The sequence below is a fragment of the Tetranychus urticae genome, chromosome 3, assembly GCF_039701765.1.
Source record: "Tetranychus urticae isolate SD_2017Ah chromosome 3, NJAU_TeUrti_SD_1.0, whole genome shotgun sequence".
NCBI classification, from domain to species: Eukaryota; Metazoa; Arthropoda; class Arachnida; order Trombidiformes; family Tetranychidae; genus Tetranychus; species Tetranychus urticae.
This window is the reverse complement of record NC_142960.1, coordinates 8,218,115-8,239,717: the sequence shown is the minus strand read 5'-3', so window position 1 is coordinate 8,239,717 and position 21,603 is coordinate 8,218,115. Positions and strand designations below refer to the sequence as shown.

The following is a 21,603-nucleotide window of genomic DNA, read 5'->3' as shown; positions in this document are numbered from 1 at the left end:
GTCGGTTGATTAGTACCTTTTGTTTGTTCTTCGTAAGGATTATCGAAATGACTCGGAGCCCTTCTAAATAAGGTGTCTCAATAAAAAATTTATTAAAACAGTTTTCGTATGATTATTATTTTAAAGATCAGTTTTTTTCATAAAACGCTTTACAAGATGAAAGTAAACAATGTCCTTTGATGGACAGATAGGTTATCGTTAATCTTTCTCCCCAGACCCGTAGGGGCTTAGGGGTTATTCTCCCCAGACCCGTAGGGGCTTAGGGGTTATTATATATTCACTTTGCAATCTTTCAAGATAAGCGTAGGCTTCTATGTGCTAAAAATCAAAACAATGTTGATAACACAGCTATAAAAGATAAGTTTAGAAAAGTAAGATTAAGATGAGATAAACAGTTTCATCACTGATGGTTAAGCAAAATCATTAAATTAAGTTGTTATTTTGATTAACTTTTTAACTTTATTTCATTTATTAAACAGTGGCAATTAACATCAAAAGTTATCATCAGAAAAATTTGAAAATCTGGATTAATAGTTTTGATAATTATTTATTAATCTAGATTTGGTCAATTTTTAGCTGATAAGTCTTCTGGTCACCAATAAATAAAAAGCTGAATATTTTATCGATTGAGATAAGTCTTATCTAAATCTAGCATGACAAAAAAATGCGAAGTATGTAATTATCATAAGGATCGTCAATGATATTTCGCATTTAACTATTGGAGTATCATTTGGATCGTCAATGGTCAGTTATCATTGACGATCCTTATGATACTCAAACTTAACCTCAAGATGGCGATTGACGATCCGAATGAAATAATTCAAACTACAGATACCAAAGTTTATTTTGTCGACTGTCAATTTTCATTCCTCCCATCCGCACGAACTTCCGCTGCACCCTGTAGTTTTTTTTTCAAGTTTGATTTTATTTCAGAGAGCTTCGCCTACTGGTTATTGAAAATACTTTTTTAACTTCGCCATCTAGCGAGAAAATACGGGTTTGGGGACTAACATTTGCTCACAAATATCTTTAACTTGTTAAATTGATTATTTACTATTAATAACAATACGAGCCAGTTCAGATGGTTGAGATTTTAATTGAATGACAATGAATTTTCAGGGTTACTTTAAATTATTGTGAAGCCAGAGAAATCATTAGAAGTAAAATCAGCCTTTTCATTTTAAAATCCTTTTGTTCATTCTTCGTTTCTGATTCACTCGAATGATTACAATCGATTGGAGGAAATTTATTCATCTTAAATAGTTAGGAAATATATTGAACATCACAATGAACATTCTTTTTCTTTCTATCAAAGAGTGAACTTTACTGTAGTACTGTAGTGTAATGTAAACATTTAAAAATAAAGAAGATGATCTAACGAGCACAATTTGTAACCATAGATAGTGATCAATATTTATATTTATAATAATTGTATCAAGATGAAGATTTTTATTGTTCAATTTTTCACTTTTTTGTTACTTCTGTTGATATTCAATGGATTCATTCAACCCATTCACATGTTCACTAATGAAACGAGTGAATATAATATTAAACAAGCCAAATTGCTAAAAATTGGATTCAATCATGTGTTTTGGGATTTTGTTAATTCAAATAATCTGGAACCACTTAAAGTATCATCATCATGTATCAAAAGTTTAAATAATGTTTTTAATTCAATGAAGAAGGATAATCAATGGACATTTCAAAGTAAGTATCTTTTCATGTCTTTTAGTGGTTGGATAATTGTACTCAAACTTTGACTCGATACCATTTAAGCGCCTTTACAATTACATGTTTGCATTTAAATTATATTTTTTACTAAAATCCATTTATTTGTTTTTTATCATTCTTATTACAAAGTGTTTGATTCATCGTCTAGATTTATTGTTGATTCAACTGAAACTGGTTACTATGATTTTGGTAATTATGATAGATGTTTGGGTCTTCAATGGATTAATGATGAAACAAAGGAAAGTGAATTTGGTCAACATTGTACAATATCAATTTTACCAAAAATATCGGAATCAGAATACTATAAGAACATATTCACGAGAAATAAAATAGTGTCACTTTTTTACGAAGCCGTCTTCAAGATTGGTCTCTGCATTCCTTCTTCTTGTTCTCAAGATGATATTCAAAATATCTTTTCTAAAGGTAAGATCTAGAATATATATGCAATTACCTTAAACGCGAGTTTAATTTATGTTTTGTTCTGTATCTGATCCACCGATCGATTTACTTTACTTTCAATATTCAGCTATTGACGTTTATGATTGGCAGTATATAAAAACTGATCAATGTAAAATTAAGACTACATTGGTTGAAAATATTATGAATGCTAAGAGATATCAAAAAATATCATTGTAAGTTGAAATGATTTCTTTTCAAATAAGTTTCTTATTACATGCTAAACATATCAAACAAATTAATATTTTATTTTTTTCACAGAGCTTTTTTGACTACAATTGTTGTAATAAATTTATATGCAACTTGGTTGGATTGGTCAGTGAGATCTAGTGGCTGGACTCGACATTTCTCTTTAATTCGTAATTACAATGGACTTATCAATCCTGTCTCAACATCAAGAATGACTTTTTTAACCAAGTTTCAACTAGTAGTTCATTCTGCAACTTTAACTGTCCATGCATTTTTTTGGTTTTTTTTCTCCAAAGGAGGCGGACTTTTTGGTATACCTATTTCGATCTCTTTATACATTGAATAATTTACAGTTTGTCAATGATACATTCTTTTGTCCTTTTTCTGAAATGCAATTAAGCTAACTCAAACAATCTCATGAAAAACCGTAATAGCTTTCAGATTAGAGGTGGATCTGATTGGTGGGTAAGCATTCTCTTTGTTTATGGGTAAGTTCGTGTCCGTACTATTCTATGCTAATTAGATGATTGAAATTATTTTTTATCCTATTCATAGATCGATAGCTCGCACCATGGAATACTGGAAGATCACTGGACCATCAACCTCTTTGATTTCATCTTTTATCAAAATGCTCATCAAAATGTTTACGTAAATTGTCGTTATGAGTCGTTTAATGAATAATATTAAAACCTCAACCTTTCATTCTTACAGAATCATCCTCATTTCTCTTCCCCTGGTCGCTTTCACCTTCATCACTCCAGTGTTTTTCGATGGCCCTATCATGTCAATTTTCAGTGATTATACTGCCGAAGCTTGTTTAAGATCATTTCATACAAACCTTTTATTTATACAAAACAATTATCGTCCCATAATCGATATGGTATGTGTCATGTTTATGATAATTGATTAATTATTGTTGAGCTCTAATTTTTTCTCTATCATTTCAGTGTTTACCACATACTTGGTCTGTTGCTGTTGAATTTCAAATTTTACCTGTGATCATTTTATTGGTTCATCTTTACAAAAGATCTCCAAAACTCGCTGTTACCGTTAATTCATTAATAGTAATAGCTGGATTATTATATACTGGTGTCTCTGCATTCATCAAAGATGCCCATCCTCACATGTTAGCCCGTTCATTAGAAATCAGGTAAGTTTCCTATTCTTATTTATAAAGCTGCTTAGTATTGCATTTTGTTTTGTTTTTCTTAGACCTATGCTTTACTGGTTAGAAAATATTTCTATGCCAACTTCAATGCATGTTTGGATATACACTCTTCCCCCATTATGGACCTATTTGATTATGAATAGGTATGAAAAATCAAATCCAATTTTGGTAAGCATCATTTTATTAAAACAAAAACTTTTTTCTTACCACTTTTCATTCAAACTTAATTTACTACTGATACCGATTATACCCAATATACATCTATCTATTTAATCCATTCAATTTAGATCAACTTCACTCGATGCAGCAAGCTACTTGCTGCAATCGTATTAACGTTGCACCTTTTACCGCCAATTTGGGTTTCTTTGGAAGACTATATGCATGGATGGATTCTCAACGGAATTTATTTCATCTTCTTTCGACTTTGCACTGGAGTTATATTCACATTTCCTTTTATGTGCAATTCCGATTCGTTGCGAGAATTTTTCACCCATCCATTGGACAAAAAAAATTTCAGTGAAAACAACAATTGCATCAATAATAATTTTGAATCAAGCTTTGAAAAGGAGATTAAACAAGTCGTTCAGACAGATGAAGACAGTTCAGTCAAAGCTAAGAATATTCCTTCTGGACCGAAGAATCGTTTACTTCACATTTGCTCAACACTTTGGCGATCCGCATACTATGTGCATATCTGCATGACTATATTACGATATTCAACACAGCGTTGGTCACTCAATTCAATAGAGTCATGGGTAAGTTCATCTCCACTCATAAACAATTTAACAACATAATTAATATTTTTTTTATTTTTTATCTTTTCTTTACAGATTTCAATAGCTATCGAGTCTTTAGCTCTAACCTTTTTCGCAGCATTTTTCTTCCATCTATTTGTCGTTGGTCCCGTTACAAGTTTGATCTCAACTATAAAGTCAAAGTCACAGTTAAAACTCAAAACAAAATGATCTAACATGTAAGATGACGATGGATGAATGATGCTAAGATTATCGAAAAGCAATATTGCAAATTGGTGCTCAAAGCGAACTCTTATGACCTAAATCACTTACAGTTGAATTTCTGTATTATTAATAATATTAATGATTCATATTGATCTAATTCAGTTATAGACAAAAACTAATGCAAAGTTATCATATGTCTGGACCAAAGAGAAAATTGTTTCAATTATCTGGCAATTCATTTTTTTGTGGTTTACATTGTAGAGGATAAAAAATAGAGACACGTATTTTTGTTTAGCAAGTACGTGTTTAATGATATCTAAGCTCGAATGAGCTCAAACATCAATAACCACACACCAATGTTACAAAATCAAAAAGACGCGTCTCGTCATTTTTCGTCCTTCACAATAAGAGCCGGAAAAAATTGAAAACAGTAGTACAAGCAAGGGCTCTTCTCGTGTTACAAGGATGTAGCTTATTGTCTTGACAGTATGGTTCCAAAGCATCAAAAATGTTTCATATCATTGTTTTAGCCTGGTATAAAACAGTGATTGAGATTGAAAACAAGGACACAATTGTTTCGGAGAAAGCACTTACAATAAAATATCAATATCTTATATCATAATTTATTACATCTGTAAATTGAATAAATTTTACTTATCTTGATGTTTTGTACTTTTCCTTTGTTTTATTGTACATTGTATTGTATTAGATGCATTCAGAAAGTAAAGAAATACTTTACTGTTTTGATTCGCCTGTAATTAAAGGGTGTAACAATTTATAGCTTGCAAATTGAGGTACAGTTAAACCTCTCAAGGGTTGTATTGTTTTTTGTGGACTGGCCAGCCGCGACAGCTTTTATGGAACATCTACATGTACATGTATATTTTCTGTCTTTACTAGAGTGAAGTTACACCTAAAGCTCATATATTTTGTATCTTTTGGAGTACAGATATCCAACGTTGGGACCGGCTTTTTACCGCCACATCTGACACTTTTTTCCAACATATTTTCAAATTTTTTTTTATAAGATTGTCCACCATTCAAATCCACCAAATTGTTCGCCACTTTTTAGATATGATGGCTATTGATAGTGGATATTGGATGTGTTAGAATCGGGTGGTGGACGATCTTATAAAAAAATTTAAAATTTGGTCCCTAACGTTTAAAAAAAATTGTATAACCTGTGGGGAAAAATTATGTTACAAATTGTTCATTCTTTGTTTATTTAATTAATAATTAATCAATATTTTAAGAGTTGATCTCTAACGATAGCCTCCCTGGCTATCAGAGGATCTTTCGCATATAAGATAATCCTATCTAATCCGCCTCGTTCATTTTAAATTTGAGATTAACCACGAGGCTTTCAAAAGAGCTAGCATTGATTTTTTGAGCTTACTTTTTATTCTTTAGTTAATTTTTCGTATTCTGAGCACCAAATCGACATAAATTAACTTATGCATTCAATTGACTCTTAAAGTTCCGATTTGTGTTAATTTTGGAACTACATGCTTTTAAAACGCCCTGTAGTGTAAGTTTAAAAAATTATTGGAAATTTTTGTTGCATTTTACGAGCATTTGCGGTCGATTCAAAAAATCGAAAATGTTGGATAACTTTTGAACCATAATATGGATCGACCTCAGATTCAAATCAAGTATTGACGCGAATTCAATCCTTATTTCCTGAAAATTTCAGGCTTTTAGCTATAAAACTTAATAAAAATTCAAATCAAATTATTTGTAACATAATTTTTCCTCACAGGTTAATACAGGGCATTTCAGCTAATTTTACCGTTTTAAATTGGCTATATCTTTGCTAATGAGTGAACTTGAGGTGTGATATTTTGTTTATGGAAATTTGGGCGATACTCAATTGTCATATTTCAAGGTCAAGGTGATTCAAGGTCATTGCGTTATTTGACCTATGACTGATATTTGGAGGCCATTTTCTGAGAGCGCGAGAATTTTTATATTGTTTGATGCTTGCTACGAGTCGGTATCTCGCACCGTTGGAAAGATAAAAGCATTTTTCTCAAAACCAATGGATCAACACATCAATGCGTAAACACTCATATCATTTGACCAGAGTAAGTTATGAACATGCCTTGACCTTGAGATATGACAATTGAGTATCGCCTAAATTCTCATAAACAAAATATCACACCTCAAGTTCACTCAGGAGCAAAGATATAACCAATTTACAACGGTAAAATTAGCTGAAATGCCCTGTATATAAATGTTTAGCAAAGTTTTGATGTTCTGATTGTAAATTACAGTTAAACTTCATAATAGAATCAGTTTACTCTTTGACTCATTTGAGAAGTGATCAATAAAAAATGAGACCAACTTTAAATAGTTGCGTGACCTGTGGTTGTTTGTTTTTTCAAAAAATCTTTTATTAAAGGTTTAAAATGTATATAAAAGAAAGGTTAATGAGGTGTCGCCTTCTGGTTGATGCTTAGGAGAGAGTGGCTGGTTGTTTCTGGAGAAAATCTTTATATTAGCCCACACAGTGGCTAAGTATATATTATAGTTTACTTTTGCCTGATAAAGAATGCAAAAGATTACGCATTTGGCTTTGCTCAGTATTAAAAAAATTAACATTTAAGATAACTATGGGTTTATCAAATTTTAGACCATATTTTTTGATTAGAGCAATTGTTATCTCATATACTGTTTTTCAATGAAGAAAAATGAGTTACATTTTGCATTGAATTGATTATTTAAAATTGATTTCCTATCGGCAATAGTAATAAACATTCAGCTATGTTGAATAGCATTGTTTAATAACAATGTTTAATGATCATTGATTAATTAGCAAATCAATTGTCATTTGAAATCCGCGCTTATTCCAAGTAAATTGGATACTTTTGTTTCTATGGAAATGAAAGTGAGACAAACGCAAGGTTCTGCCGTGTGATTGTTCTTTTTCAATTATTATTTTCCAATTAGTATTTTCAATTAGCGTTTAATTTTATATTGTCAATCTGTTTTTTCTAATTTCAACAATTTGTTTGTTCACCACACACAAATCAAAAGATCACAATTTCAAACGTTATTTGATGTTATTGATATCATTGAAAATTTGTTTTCGATTATCATTGTAATTTAGCTTTTTTATTATAAAGCTATTAAAATGTCAACTTTAAAATGTGAATTGTGTGATGCCGATGGTTCGGAAAATTATAGAATACATTCGTGTTTCGCCATATTTTGTTTGCAGTGTTCGTCCGGTGGCAGATGTAAAAAATGCAATCACCCATTTGAAAATTGCTTAGAAATTACTGCAAAGAAGTGCGTTTTCTACAATGTTTGTAAATCACTTGCAGTTTTTAGTTGTAGCTGTAAAAACCAACTATTGTGTGATCATGACTATTATCAAACACACCAAGGAAGTGTTTCTTGCTCTAAAGAGTTGCTATCAACATTTGTTCAAGATAAATGTGAGAAATGTAAAATGTTTATCGTTAGTTACATTGGGCCATTGAAAATCTGTGCTGGTTGCTGGAAGGAGACTGCAGACGTTGAACGCCATAATTATATTGATGTAAAGGAGGATTCAATGAAGAAAATTGACAATTCGTTAGATCAAAATGCTCAAGAATCCATTAATGGTAAAAACGCCATTATCAGATATAATTTACGCCAATTCGAAATTATTGTTAGTAAAATTAAACAGTTTCAGCAAGAATTCATCAGTAGCTGCGATGATAATTTCAATGCAACTTTGAAAAGAATTAATAATGTCACAACATCGTCTACTGGAGTTCAATATCTCAAATTTGCAGTTGCCAACCAACAGATCGCATTAGAATCAGTTCTGGCCAGAATTGAAGAATGGAAAAAGATAAATGCTTTTCTTCATGAGTTTCCAGCAATCAAATTCAAGGAAGTTACTGATACAAATGGATTTTCCAAGTTTGAGATTAGCGTTGAAACTGTGAATGTCGATTCCATTGAAAATTGCGACAGTGATATGTTCAATGCATCGGTACCAATAACGTCTCCAGCATCTAGCATGGCAATGTCGATTGGATCAGGCGAAAGCAGTGTTCTTAGTTATCCTGCTCATTGCAGCAAACAGCCATTGCAAATGCTTCCAACGGAGGAACGAGATTGGATAAAAACGAAATTAACTTTTTTCCGAGATCCTTTTTGGATTTATGTCGTCGATCCAGAATATATGGCATCACGAGATCAAACATTGGAAATTTTGGCAAATGATCCAATATTGGTTCAAGCAAGTGGAATTTGTCGCAATGAACAATATATAGTTCAAGATTTTTATCGCAAAAAGCGATACCTGAAAAGAGCAGTTTGCTTAGGCACTAGGAATAACAAAATTCACAGTGTTTATGTCCAATTTCTTGATTATGGAAACAAATGCTGGGTTGCTGAAAGCGATATGTTCGATATTCCTCACATTTATGAAATCAATATCACTGTTCAATTAGTGAAAATGACTGGCATTGCTCCAATTTCGAGATTTTGCTTTTTGAAAGTTGAGCAGGAGCAAATGAGGGATTTCATTGAGAATAATTTGGTGCTAATAGAGAAAGTTATTAAGATTAAGCCGATTGCCAGAACAAATTCGGAAGGAACATTTTGTCAATTCAGAGCGAAAATTGGAGACGATGAGAAAGATTTGAGCGAAATGTTGATTGCATTGGGTTTTGGTAAAAGATTGAACAATGAACATAATTGTTTCGTGCCAACAAAAGATTATTGCTATTCTTTTCATTTTGATTTAAAAAAAATAAGACTTGTAAATGTTCAAAAGACCATACATGTTCATATTGTGGTCAGCGTCATTCGGTTGGTGGTTGCACAATTTTGAAAGACGAACTGAAAAAAGCTAAATTGTAAATTTTCATTTCATATTCAATCGACATTATTCAATTGAATTGTTTCAAGTTCAAACATCTATTCATTTCAAACAAATTTAAATACCATTTTTCATTCAAATTGTAATCATATAATAAAAATTGTAATTTCATTTACAATTAAGATATTTTGAAAATAAAAATTGATAAAATCATTTGATAGATAAATATTTCATCTCTACTGCTTAAGATTCATACATTTTATTGTTAATCTGAAATAAATCATTCATTTGATTTCAAGATAGCAATTTGACAATTTGGCAATTATTTGATTGATGTACATTTGATCAATTTAGATCAATTTCAATTTGATCACTTTAGATCAATCACATTAGATAAAGTTTATTCATTAAATACATTTTTTCAATTCAGCTAAATCTTTTGCGAGATTTTTTATTGCATTTATTGTTTGATATGGAGATTCAGTTTTTCGGTTCATTCTATTCACTATGTAATCAGGACTCGTAATTCCATCACGGGTAACCATCTTAATTCTTATATCAAACGTATATACATTCAATAATATGCATTCATGCAATTTAGCTTCGAAATCAGATCGATTTTCGATTTCTAAGACTGACAATTGTTCACATTTGCAATTTGTCAGTGTTTCAATTATCTCACTGTAAATTGCTACATCGATAGTAGCGATGAAATCGACTATTTTCACTTTCAAAACTAGCTTTTGGTTACCTTCCATCATCACTTTATCACAGGTATCAAACTTGTAGAAACCATCTTCGTCCTCAATCAATTTCTTATTGCAACCATCTGGGCATGAGGAATAGAAATTACATGCTTTAATCTCAACAACAGTTGCTTGGCAATGAGCATTTGTAGAAATGGAAATTTGTTTCAGCGTTTGTAGATTGACATTTTTTGGTTCCAATGTTAAACAATTTTTAGAAATTTTTCTCCCATGATCAAAGAACCATGCTTTCAAAATTGGTGATTCAGGAATGTCAGGATTGATTTTTATATTTGAAACATCCAGTGCAAGTAAATTTTTTCCATTGTAATCGACTACTTTCAAGCGTTTTGCCATTATTACAGAACCTTCTTCACAAGCAAATGTTTTTGCCTTTTCATTCCAAAGAGTCAATTTTATTTCGGATTCACTATCGTCAATTAATGCAATATTGCGTTTGTAACTTATTTTATCGACACCGAATTCCTCTAGAGTTTCAATATGTTTAACGACGCACTTGATGTTAATTAATTCGTTAGCCGGAGTATCTGTCAGATCAGCGATCTTCATAAAATTGTATTCAGGTTCCACCACAATAGCATCTTTTGCTATTTCAATTTGCGCATTGTTATAAAGATGAATTTCGTATGGATTTTTAAGCTCCATAAATTGTTTTTTGGTCTCTTTCACAGTTCCATTAGAAATGTAGTATATCGCATTTATTTTTATGATTATGAAAATTTTTTCACATTGAGAATTGAATGCGATTGCTTTTATACAGCTTGTAGAGTCTGCAATCACGAAGTTGAAAAATTTTCCATTAGTCTTGTCATTTTCCCATGTTTTTAATTCACTTTTAGCAACAACTTTTCCACAGATTTTCCAATTTCTTTTTACTGTATGCAATCCAGCAATTGGACATATCATGTCGATAATTTCACAGATTGTAAAAAACAAGATTGATAAATGTCTACTACTACAAATGGTTTATTGCGTTACAATGACTGTGAAATCACAATTCAAAAAATGCAGTTGCTAAATTAAGTGTGTTACCATAGTTGTGCATGTATCCTGTTCAACAACTACCGTTTGAATTTAAATCTTAGCCAATTGTCTCAAAATAAATCGTTGCAAAATTAGATAACAGATTTTGTGTCCTCATCTTGACATTGTATATATAAATTGTTTCTAATGATGACTGAGGCGTTTGCAGTTGCATATTACATTGAATGGTAAATTTTTGAGTCTTTAACTTATTGTGCTAATAGTAATTGAAATTTTACTTGAGTGTTCATGTGTTTGCATCTACAAACGTAATTTGTGAATTATAATTGGAATTGCAGGCGAAATTCAAAGTGTTGGTATCAATTATCGTTTACAGATATAGTACCGGATTCAAAATAAGAAAGTAAATTGCAATCGAGTGAAAATGTCAACTGTCAATAATTCTCTCAATGAATCGGGTTATTTTTCCGACAATGGAATTGAAAAATCCAGCGGGAAACGAAGCCATGATGGTAGCGAAAACCGAGGTGAGTTAATAGTGTTATACTTGATTCATTCATTATTGCATTTCATTCAATTGCAATGGTTTTTGTGATTTAATAGTGAGATTGTGAATGCAAATGAAACAAAATGCTTTTAGTTTTCTGATTCTTTTTTGATTGTATTTGTATTAGAAGATTGATATTTATGATACATTGAATTGATTTCTATTGATTTTCCAGAGTGCAAACTCTTTTTATCAAACACCAAACGTGAATTCAATGCTAGTGCTGTTGATGGAGGTATGTTTGAATTTTGTTTCATTTCAATAATTATTCATTATTGTCTTCTTTGTCTTTTTCATATTTAGCCAATGCAATTAAACAAAGAAAAATAATCGATATTTATTTGCTTAATCTAAGAATTGCAATGAAACCAGATTTTTGTAAAATTTGTCATAAGATTATTTTTAAATTTAAATCATCTACACATAAAGTTAATTCTCAATCTGAAATTTTGATAGCTACTTACATTCAACATTAACCTTTTCCTCGTCAACTCCCCGAGTTAGTAAATTATGTGAATAAGTATCTTTCCAATGGTTCTGTAGTTGCGTTTTGCCATACTTGCAAGGAAAATATTAGCAAACATAAAATGCCACAAAGCTCGATTTTCAATGGGCTTTATAACGATGGTTTTTGCCCTCAGTCGATTGCAAAACTTACATATTTTGAGCTACAGACTATAAAAATTGTCAGTCCATTTTGCAAAATAGTAGCAGGAAGACCGCATTTACACCAAACACATTGGAGCGGCGATATAATGCTTTTTCCACAAAATATTTTTGAAATTAGAAATGTTTTGCCTTATGCTGTTCAAACAACATTTCTTATTGAGAAAAGATTTTATAAAAAAAGTGAAATTAACAAAAAATATTTTGTTAACATTGCCTCAATAAATTCAGCTCTTGAATGGTTGCAGTTATATAATGATAATTTTAAAAGTAAACACATTAAGGTTGAAACTGATATTGAAGATACATCACTCAGTGCTAATTACACAATTTGTGAAATTGAACGCTTTTGTAATCTAGGAAACAGATTTGGTGTTAGTGAGTTACAGATTTTATTATCAAATGTATTATGTGATCGCTTTGAAATTTTAATCTTGCAAAGAAATAAAAATTTCATTGCTTATTTCACAGCCTTGATTTTAAATCAAGATAAACCTATTTATGATTGGTCCTCTGATGATTTAGATAACCATTTTTTGTTGACAAATGATTTGTATAATCGTAATGTTGTTTTGAATGACGATAATACACATGTTCAGGTACTTACATTGAATATTTCTAAAAGTTCATATACATTTGCATTGAAGGAAAATCATTCTTTGTTTTTGACAAAAAATGAGTTTGCTGAATTTTTCAATGTGCAAAGTTCAATTCAAGATAAGCTCTTCTATTTTGCATCGAACAACAATAGTTATATTATTTGTAGTAAATTAAGTCATGTATTTTTTTTGTCGCTAGACAGTCATTTGAAAGGGGGTCAGCGCTCACATAAAAATAGTAAAAATGGTAGAATTGCCTTATTCAAAGTCGGAATCGACGAAGCAAATGCATTCATCCAAAATCGCTTCAAGCCAGTAAAAAAACAAAATGCATTTGTATTTTTTATGAATTGATTGAATCTTGAAAAAATTTTGACGACGATTTCGTCTCTCAACAATTAGCTTTAAAAATGAATACAACTTTATTTTTAGGTGAAAATTTGCCACAAACATCGATTGAAGAGGTATTTGAAAAGGCAAATAATGCTAAATTACTTGTAGTTGATCGCGAGAAACAATTTCCACTTTCGAACCATGATGCTTTGAAAGTGAAAGCCTTAGCGTTTCCAGAGTTATTTCCATTTGGTGAAGGCAATTACACTAGCATATTAAATAATGAAAATTTAAAACAGAATCCATTGAGAAAGAAAAATTACAGATCTCAGAAACCATTGGAGTTGAAGGCATATTTCAAATCGAGGATTAACAATTACGCGTCTCCTCATTCACTCAATAAAGATTATATTTTTTACGCACTTGTTACGTACGAACAACAGCTAGCAATGGCAAATACCTCTGTAATGGCAAAATTAGAAAACGACGCTGGCACAAATTTATTGAAAAAAAAACTGTATGCCTCATTACAATCTCTGCGTGGCTATGCTAGCTATTGGCGAAAAGCTTATACAGATTTATTTGCCATTGTAAATCTCTTAGGGCCCCCCACTTTTTTTCTCACATTTACTGTGAATGAAATTGGGTGGGATGATCTAATTGCTTGGCTTTATCGTCGCAAGACAGGAATTGAAATGAATGCAAATGAGTTTGAATCATTTTCAATTGAAAAACGTTTCGAATTAGTTAATGACGATCCTGTTGGGACAACGCTTTTTTGTAATTCTAAATTTGATTATTTTTTTGAAAATTTTTTGAAAAAACAAAGTGCAGAGATATTTGGAGGAATGATAACCGACTATTTCATTCGTGTAGAATTTCAAATGCGGGGTTCTCCGCATTATCATTTAGTAATCTGGGTTGAAAATTGGTCTGCATACGATTCGCAGGAAGCTATGAATAGATTGAACAATGTTATCAGTACATCTTCCAATCATAAATATTCGAAGTATCAAAGGCATATATGTAGGGATTCATGTTTGCGTAAAAATGGTAAGTGCCGATATGGCTTTCCAAGACCAATTTCCGCAAATACATGTTTAGTGCAGGATGCTAAACGCAAATGCGATAAATTTCTATATAGAGTTCGTGAAATGGGCGATCAATACATTAATAATTATAATGCAATCATTCTTGAAGTTTGGATGGCAAATATGGATATTCAATGTGTTGCTGGATTACAAGATGTTATCGCTTACAAAGTATATATGCTAAATATATTACAAAGAATGAATCTTCGCAAACTGCCAAAAAAATTGCCAATTTACTTAAGCAAGCATTCGATGACCCAAGTGGTCATAAGGATATAATTGAAAATATTCAGCGATTGTTAATGAATAACCGTGAAGTTAGTTCACAAGAAGCTATCTTTCGCATATTGGGTTTGCCATTGAAGAAAACAACTCGCGAGGTTTGTTTCATCGACACCGATTTTCCAGATTTGCGTGCTAAGCGCAAATTTGCAATATCAAGTTTAGGCGAACTATTGCCTAATCAAGGTAAACCGATAATTCAAAAATATATTGAACGGCCGATTCGATTTGAAAATTATTCATTGTTTGAATTGGTTTCTTCGATAAAAATTACTTATGATGAAAACGATTTGATGGATGAAAATGTCGTGAGATTGAGCAATTATGATGAACGTAAAAAGAAAGCGGCAATTAAGATTCGGTCATTCGAAAATATGCCTGAAGATTATTATTATTATACATTCCTCCTTCTTTTTGTGCCATTTCGGGATGAAAATTATCATTTTGCAAAGCGAGAGAGATTATGTGAATGGTATAATTTTTGCAAGACCAATCGGTTGCACAGTTGTAACAATGAAAAGCTTTTCAATGAGATTTCTCGAGCAATTGATGATCGTGATTTTGAATACACATTTTTATTTGATAATCACCCGGCTTTTCAACATAATGAGGTTGAAATTAGGCCATTAGCAAGTGTATCAGAGCAAGATATTGAAAAGGGATTTTCAGAAGCAATTACAATTGATAATATTTCTGAGGATCAAAGATTTATTCTATGTGATTTCAAAAATTCAATTGTAAATCACTTGAAAGGCAATGATGCCATTAGATATTTCATTACAGGTGAGGGAGGAACAGGGAAAAGTTTCATCTTAAAAAAAATGACTGCTATGTTAGATATCATTTTCCATGACAGAATTAGCTATGTTGTCGGAGCACCAACTGGAGTGGCCGCGCGAAATGTCAAAGGGACAACATTACATTCAATTTTCATGTTGCCAATCAATGAATTTGGTAGCGCTATACCGAACATCCATCCATCAAAATTAGAAACACTAAAGGGTTATTTCAAATCATTATTGTATGTTTTCATTGACGAAATTAGCATGCTAACTGCCAAAAATTTTAATATAATTAATGAAAGATGTAAGTTGTTCAAAGGGAATCATGATGTTGATTTCGGCGGTTTAAATGTGATAGTATTTGGTGATTTTTATCAATTACCACCGGTTCTAGGTTCGTTTGTTTTTGATGACAATTCTACAATAGTATTGTGGAGGCAATTTCAATTGCGTGAATTGACTACGAATCATCGCCAAAAAGATAATGTGCTACTTGAAATATGCAATAGCTTAAGACTTGGTCATCTTAGCAATGACCAGGCTCTTGCATTGGCTGAAAGACAAATTAAAAAATTGAAACTAAATGATTCACAGCTTACTGATGTTGATTCACTTTTGCATATTTACCCATTATGTAAACAAGTTAAAGCACACAATGACAAGAAGATTGCACAATTACGTCATTCTGGAATTGAATTAATTTGTTTGCATGCAAAAGATACGTATGTTGCTAAAAATATCCCAATAACTAAAGATCATAGAAATAAGCTCAAAAATTATCAGATTTCCAAAACTGGTGGAATTCCGAGTAATTTGACGATTGGAATGCATGTTCGGGTAATGCTTGTGAGAAATATTAACATTTTGCAAGGGTTAGTTAATGGTGCAATGGGAACAATCGTTTCTATTCAATATCCAATTGTTATGGATCAAAATGAGTTTCCCGAAACTATTAAAATCAAATTCGATGATATTGAGGAGTCAGTAGCAATTCATCCAGTTGATACAGATTTTGAACTTGTTCGTGGTGTTTCAGTGCGAAGGAAAATGTTTCCGTTGATACATTGTTTCGCTGCAACTACACATAAAGTTCAAGGAATGACTTTGAATTCAGCCGTTGTTGATTTAGGCGATTCAAATAGAAGTGGAGCTACATTGTATGTTGCGTTGAGCCGAATTATCAATATCAATGGACTTTTTATCGAAGATTTTTCATTGAAAAAATTACTGGAGTATTCGCCTAATCAAAAAGTCATTGTTGAGATGGAAAGACTGCGAGGTAATTCAAGTTTGAATCCGCCGATTAAAATTAATCGAAAACGTAAGAAAGTGAAAAAACCCGAGAGAATTGAAAATGTAGTAAACGGTCAAAGTCAGATTCAAAGTGAACCTAATTCAGATGCTGCTCGGCTTTACAATGTCGGCAACGCATTGATTGGGACATTTGACATTGTTAATTTCAGGAGTAATTTTAACGTTGATGATATCGATTATGCAACTTTAGTTGCAAGCACATTTGTATGTGCTCCATGGTTGAATGATAGAATCGTCGATGCTTCAATTCACGGTTTGATTTTACAAATTGATCGACCTGAGACCATTCGGTTTATAACATGTCATTACTTTGCAACCATTCTGTCAGGTAATGATGGTTCACATTTTCTATCAACATTATTTGACACAAACGTGCATCCAGATTTGCTAGTGCTTCCAATTTGCATTTCCAATCATTGGATTCTGGTAATTTTCAGAAAAATGGCTGTAAATTATCAGTGCTTTTATTATGATCCCATCACGCAATGCGGAAATTTCAGTAATTACATTCATAATGCGCATCAAATTTTAATGCAAAATATACAATGGATACAATGCGATTACAGAATCATTGAAGGATCTACTCAGAAATATACGAATGATTGCGGTGTGTACGTGATTTGCTTTGTTCTCACAACTTTATTATCAATTCCTAACGCTATTCATCCGTCTATTACCCCAGAAATTCGCTGTAAAATATACAATTGTTTAATAGCTAATAATTTCAAGGAATTGATTATTTATATTTATAACCATGTTTTGCACATGACTAATACAAATTGAATTGTAATTTGATTAACGTAATGAGAAAATCACAATTAAAAATGATGAAGTTACAATATGCAATAATGAATCGACAATATGCAATAATGTCAATTGGAAATATGGATTAATAATAATTTGTCAATAATTGCCAGAAAAACGATCCAAGTCATCACCAGTTGTATGGCTTACTGAAACACAAAATTTTTTTCTGCGGAGTGAACATGCTCCGTTGGATTCGGACTATACTGAAAACATTGGTGCAAGTATCAGTGTAATTGGACGATGCAAGAAATGTACTGTTTTCGGCGAAAGTGGATTTAAATATTGTTATTACACTATCAGACCTTTCAATTGTGGCAAACGTCTCAATTTATATTTTCCAGTTGTAGCTAAAGATGAATCTTGCATTAGAGTAAGCAATAATTCAATAACTGCCATCATCATGTTAATATTTTATTTATTCATATTTAATCAACAGGCGAATGACATCAATACAATTACAAATTTTTTGATTTGTGGCAAGCTAACTGAAAATGGAATAGACGTCGAATTAATAACGAAAGTGCCGCCTATTATTTCAAAAGCCAAATGGAACAAAAATCTTTTCGATTCGTATACGTTTCGTTGGCGAATGCGAATCGCGATTGAGATGTTTAATTTTCATGCAAAGGAATTCAGCTCTGAATTTAACAAGCAAGTCTGTAAAAGAATTATTTACAAAAATTCAATGTTGAATCCACATCTTGATGGTAAAGAAATGATATTCAAGGATAATTGGTTGAACTGGGCATCTTTACTTTTAAATAAAAAGGCAATTGGTGTTAGTGATTATCAATCACATTGTGCCAAAATAGCAAAGCTAACATTTTTGCCAATCTACAAAGATTATACACAATATTTCCATTACAATGGGTTACTTATTGATCCGAAATTGGATAAAGTTGTTCCTGATTAATCAAGACGCCAAGGCATACATTTACGCAAGACACAGAATTATGAATGTTACATTATTTAAATTAAACTTTGGGAATTATTTATATTGCTTCGTGTCGACTTGAGGCATCTATTATTTTATTGCATATTGCATATTGTTATTTATTATGCTATTGTTAACTAAATAAACGAATAAGTAATTTTAAATATTGGCTTTATTGTTGTATTGACACTGCTTGTATGTATCTGCTGTTTAGTCAAAAATCACATGGTAAATAATGCATATCATCAATCGTTTCAAAAATTAAGTTGCATGTTAGTAAATGTTCAATTATACTCTTGCAATCTTCCGAATTCAAATCCAAGAATTTTTCTTGCAATTCTTGCAGTGAGACTCCAATTTTATCTTTAATTCCATTGATTGCATCTAACACTGCCAGCTGTTGATTATTCAAATCTGTTTTTTGTGTTGTCACATGTATCTCTGTCATTTTGACATCATGTTGTTTTTGCCCATCGGTTTGCAACTTCAGTTTTTCCAATGAAAGGTTGGTCTTTAAAACTAATAAGGAATGGTTAACCATTGCTTGAAAGCTTGCTTTTTCAATTTTGATTGCATTCAAATGGATTCTAACGCTTGAATCGCATTCGATTGTTCCTTGTATTTTCACAAATGTGTTTTCGATTTCGTCATTCGAATCGTCATTCCATTTAATAACATCAATTTCATCAGTATCATCAGCAATAATCATTTGTATTTTATTGCCATCCACACCGTAAGATTTGACTTTACCAACAATTACACACATATAAAAATCAAATTGATGAACAATGACACTATTATTGTAATTAAGTTTTTTAATTATATTTATATTTGTATTTAAAATTCGATCTGGCATGTCTAATTGATTTATTCAACGTTTATTGACGATTTTACTATTCACCTTGATCAATTAAACAGCTGTTGTGAGATTGAGATGCGATAGTTCGATTTGAGCGTATCGATGTTGTAAACGATGTATTTAAATTGCGATGTCACATGTTAGAATGAAATCATATGATAGTCAGTGTTGTTTTGGTGTTAATACATAAAAATTTGTTATTTGTGATTAAAATGTTTATGCCTCGAGTTATCTCTGTATTGCTGCCGAAATTCATTAATCAAAGTGTTAAATTATTGGCGCAATTCATCGAAGTAGATGAAGCAAACTCAATTGCTAAGGTTCGCGATTGTGCTAATGTTCATGTTTATGTCTACAATTTTAAAATACCACGAATGAGTGTTGATGATTGGATTGAAATAATTGGTATTTCAAATGGAAAGAATCACATTCATGCCATCACAATACAAATTCAACCGTTATCAGATTTCGTGGATTTTGATAAAGATATTTCGAAACCATATCATTGTTACAAATGGATTTTTCACAAAATAATTTCATTATTTATGATAATGCAACACATTGGGGCGCAATTGACCATGTTAAATTGTTACATAAAGGCAAAGAAAGTGTGAAAAACGACGAATTAATGGAAAATATTCTGGGCGAAGCAAATTTAGATGCATTTGCCTTATGATTTGCCAATACATTTTTGCTCATATTGAACCGATAACTCTTTCGTGGAATGTATGATCTTTCACTCAAAATATCGTCTTCAATATTTGAATCAACTAATAGCAAGTTAATGCTTAAGTTAATGCTTAAGTTAATGCTTAAACAAATAAATATGCTATGACATTCGAATTGCAGCTTGGATTTGTATGCTTGTCTGTAAAATCATGTCAGTAACTTAATCTTCAAATAAATATCAATATTTCAATTGAAATACAAGACATTTTTCAAATTTAACATTTAAGTCGCGCTTTGTACAATAAAAAACATTCTCAATTATACATCAAGTCGCATGCGCCAATCATCAAAAAGGGGCTAATTTTATTTTGCGTAAGCAAAAATACTCCTTCTCTAGTCTCCCTCACAATGGCCGATCTACCAAAAATTTATCAACTAATAATGGCCTTTCCCTACCTACTTGAGGCAGGCAAAGGTAGAGACCTTAAAAAAACCAACTTTACCAAAAAGTAAAATTTAGGTTTATTTTGATTATTGAGAATTATTAATCACTATTATGCCAAACTGAGCAATGATTTGATTTCAACCCTAGTTATTAAACGCTTGAAGCGAGCGGTGTAAATTTTTGGCATTTCAAGGTATTTTTGTCGCTCAATAAAATGTATTCAACTTTAAATACTTTATATTGACGAATTAGATTGAATTAAACATTGTTTTTGACCCCAAACAAATCAATACATATGATTGAGGTAAGAAGAGTAAGGTGCCAAACTCAATCCTCTTTCAAACTTCTCAGGGTAGCCCAAGGCAAGCACACGGTCACAAAATTTTTGTATTTAGTAGGTATATTCAAATAGCTCTAAAAGCTACAAAAACTGTTTCAATTTTTTTTGGTTAAATCAAGGCTTATAGTAAATATAACGACTGTGTTGCAATCGTTGAATTTTTTTAAAATTTGAAACACCAGGAGAAATATACCGTGGTGTAGGTAAACATTGATTAACTAAATTCATCGGCCTCAATTTTCGTGAGTGCGTTTTAACCAGTCAACTAATCCGGGAACTTGATTGTCGCTTATATCTTTACCCTAGTCAGAAATTTGTGGTTTTTCCTCTTTATACCAATAGCGTCGAAATTCTTCCTTTGCATGTAGGACCGTTAAGTAAATTAAAGTGGAGGAACAGTGCTAGCATCTCAACTGCCAAAATGAGGTTCATCATCTTTATGGGAATTACCAGGTATGCGAGTCAATCAACTTCGATTGCCTTTTGACCACTTGTGCTAGCTTTAACAGTTCCACTAGATTTCATACCCAAGATGTTGTGCTTCATTTATGAAAACTCAAAGCTAAAAGGTGGACTAATTGGACAAACTATACTAATTGTTGCTTTTTATTTCATCAAAAGGTATTTGGGATAATCACAATATAGACGATGTATTCAATGTTTGCTGTCATTATCAAATTATGGTAAATATCTAGTAACTGGAGACGAAGATGGAAACATTCGCCTATTTTCATATCCATGTCTAAATCCAATGGTAAGTAGCTAACTAAAGCTATCTAAACTAATATTTTAAAATAATCAAATTTTTTTCACAATAATTTATTATTTCTTTTCTTTTGAACAGCCGGCTTTTTACGCG

General features: G+C 31.6%; 2 protein-coding genes across 3 annotated transcripts; one reads left to right on the top strand and one right to left on the bottom strand.

Annotated features, from left to right (window-relative positions):
* The first annotated feature begins 1,308 nt into the window (after positions 1–1,308).
* On the top strand, positions 1,309–5,166 carry LOC107367061 (uncharacterized). 2 transcript variants are annotated; one of them, XM_025161852.2, is made up of 11 exons: positions 1,309–1,707; positions 1,861–2,154; positions 2,258–2,363; positions 2,449–2,687; positions 2,777–2,864; positions 2,932–3,024; positions 3,088–3,256; positions 3,324–3,526; positions 3,589–3,712; positions 3,832–4,299; positions 4,375–5,166. In XM_025161852.2, the coding sequence occupies exons 1-11, from the start codon at positions 1,440–1,442 to the stop codon at positions 4,507–4,509; spliced, it is 2,187 nt and encodes a 728-aa protein (XP_025017620.2). In that variant the 5' UTR covers positions 1,309–1,439; the 3' UTR covers positions 4,510–5,166. The 2 variants fall into 2 exon arrangements, 1 of the variants encoding a protein (XP_025017620.2); XR_016200156.1 differs by having other exon boundaries at positions 1,317–1,707; positions 3,589–3,687.
* A 4,566-nt stretch (positions 5,167–9,732) lies between these two features.
* LOC112539394 (replication protein A 70 kDa DNA-binding subunit-like) lies at positions 9,733–10,998 on the bottom strand. The gene has a single exon (XM_025161866.2). It carries the CDS (start codon positions 10,996–10,998, stop codon positions 9,733–9,735), a length of 1,266 nt encoding a protein of 421 aa, XP_025017634.2.
* Positions 10,999–21,603: the final 10,605 nt, after the last annotated feature.

Excerpts from the sequence above, each read along its gene's own strand:
- LOC107367061 (XM_025161852.2), top strand. The coding sequence starts at position 1,440 with ATGAAGATTTTTATTGTTCAATTTTTCACTTTTTTGTTACTTCTGTTG. Across the intron at positions 1,708-1,860 it reads TAATCAATGGACATTTCAAA|TGTTTGATTCATCGTCTAGA; the intron begins GTAAGTATCTTT and ends CTTATTACAAAG. Across the intron at positions 3,025-3,087 it reads ATGCTCATCAAAATGTTTAC|AATCATCCTCATTTCTCTTC; the intron begins GTAAATTGTCGT and ends TCATTCTTACAG.
- LOC112539394 (XM_025161866.2), bottom strand. The coding sequence starts at position 10,998 with ATGATATGTCCAATTGCTGGATTGCATACAGTAAAAAGAAATTGGAAA.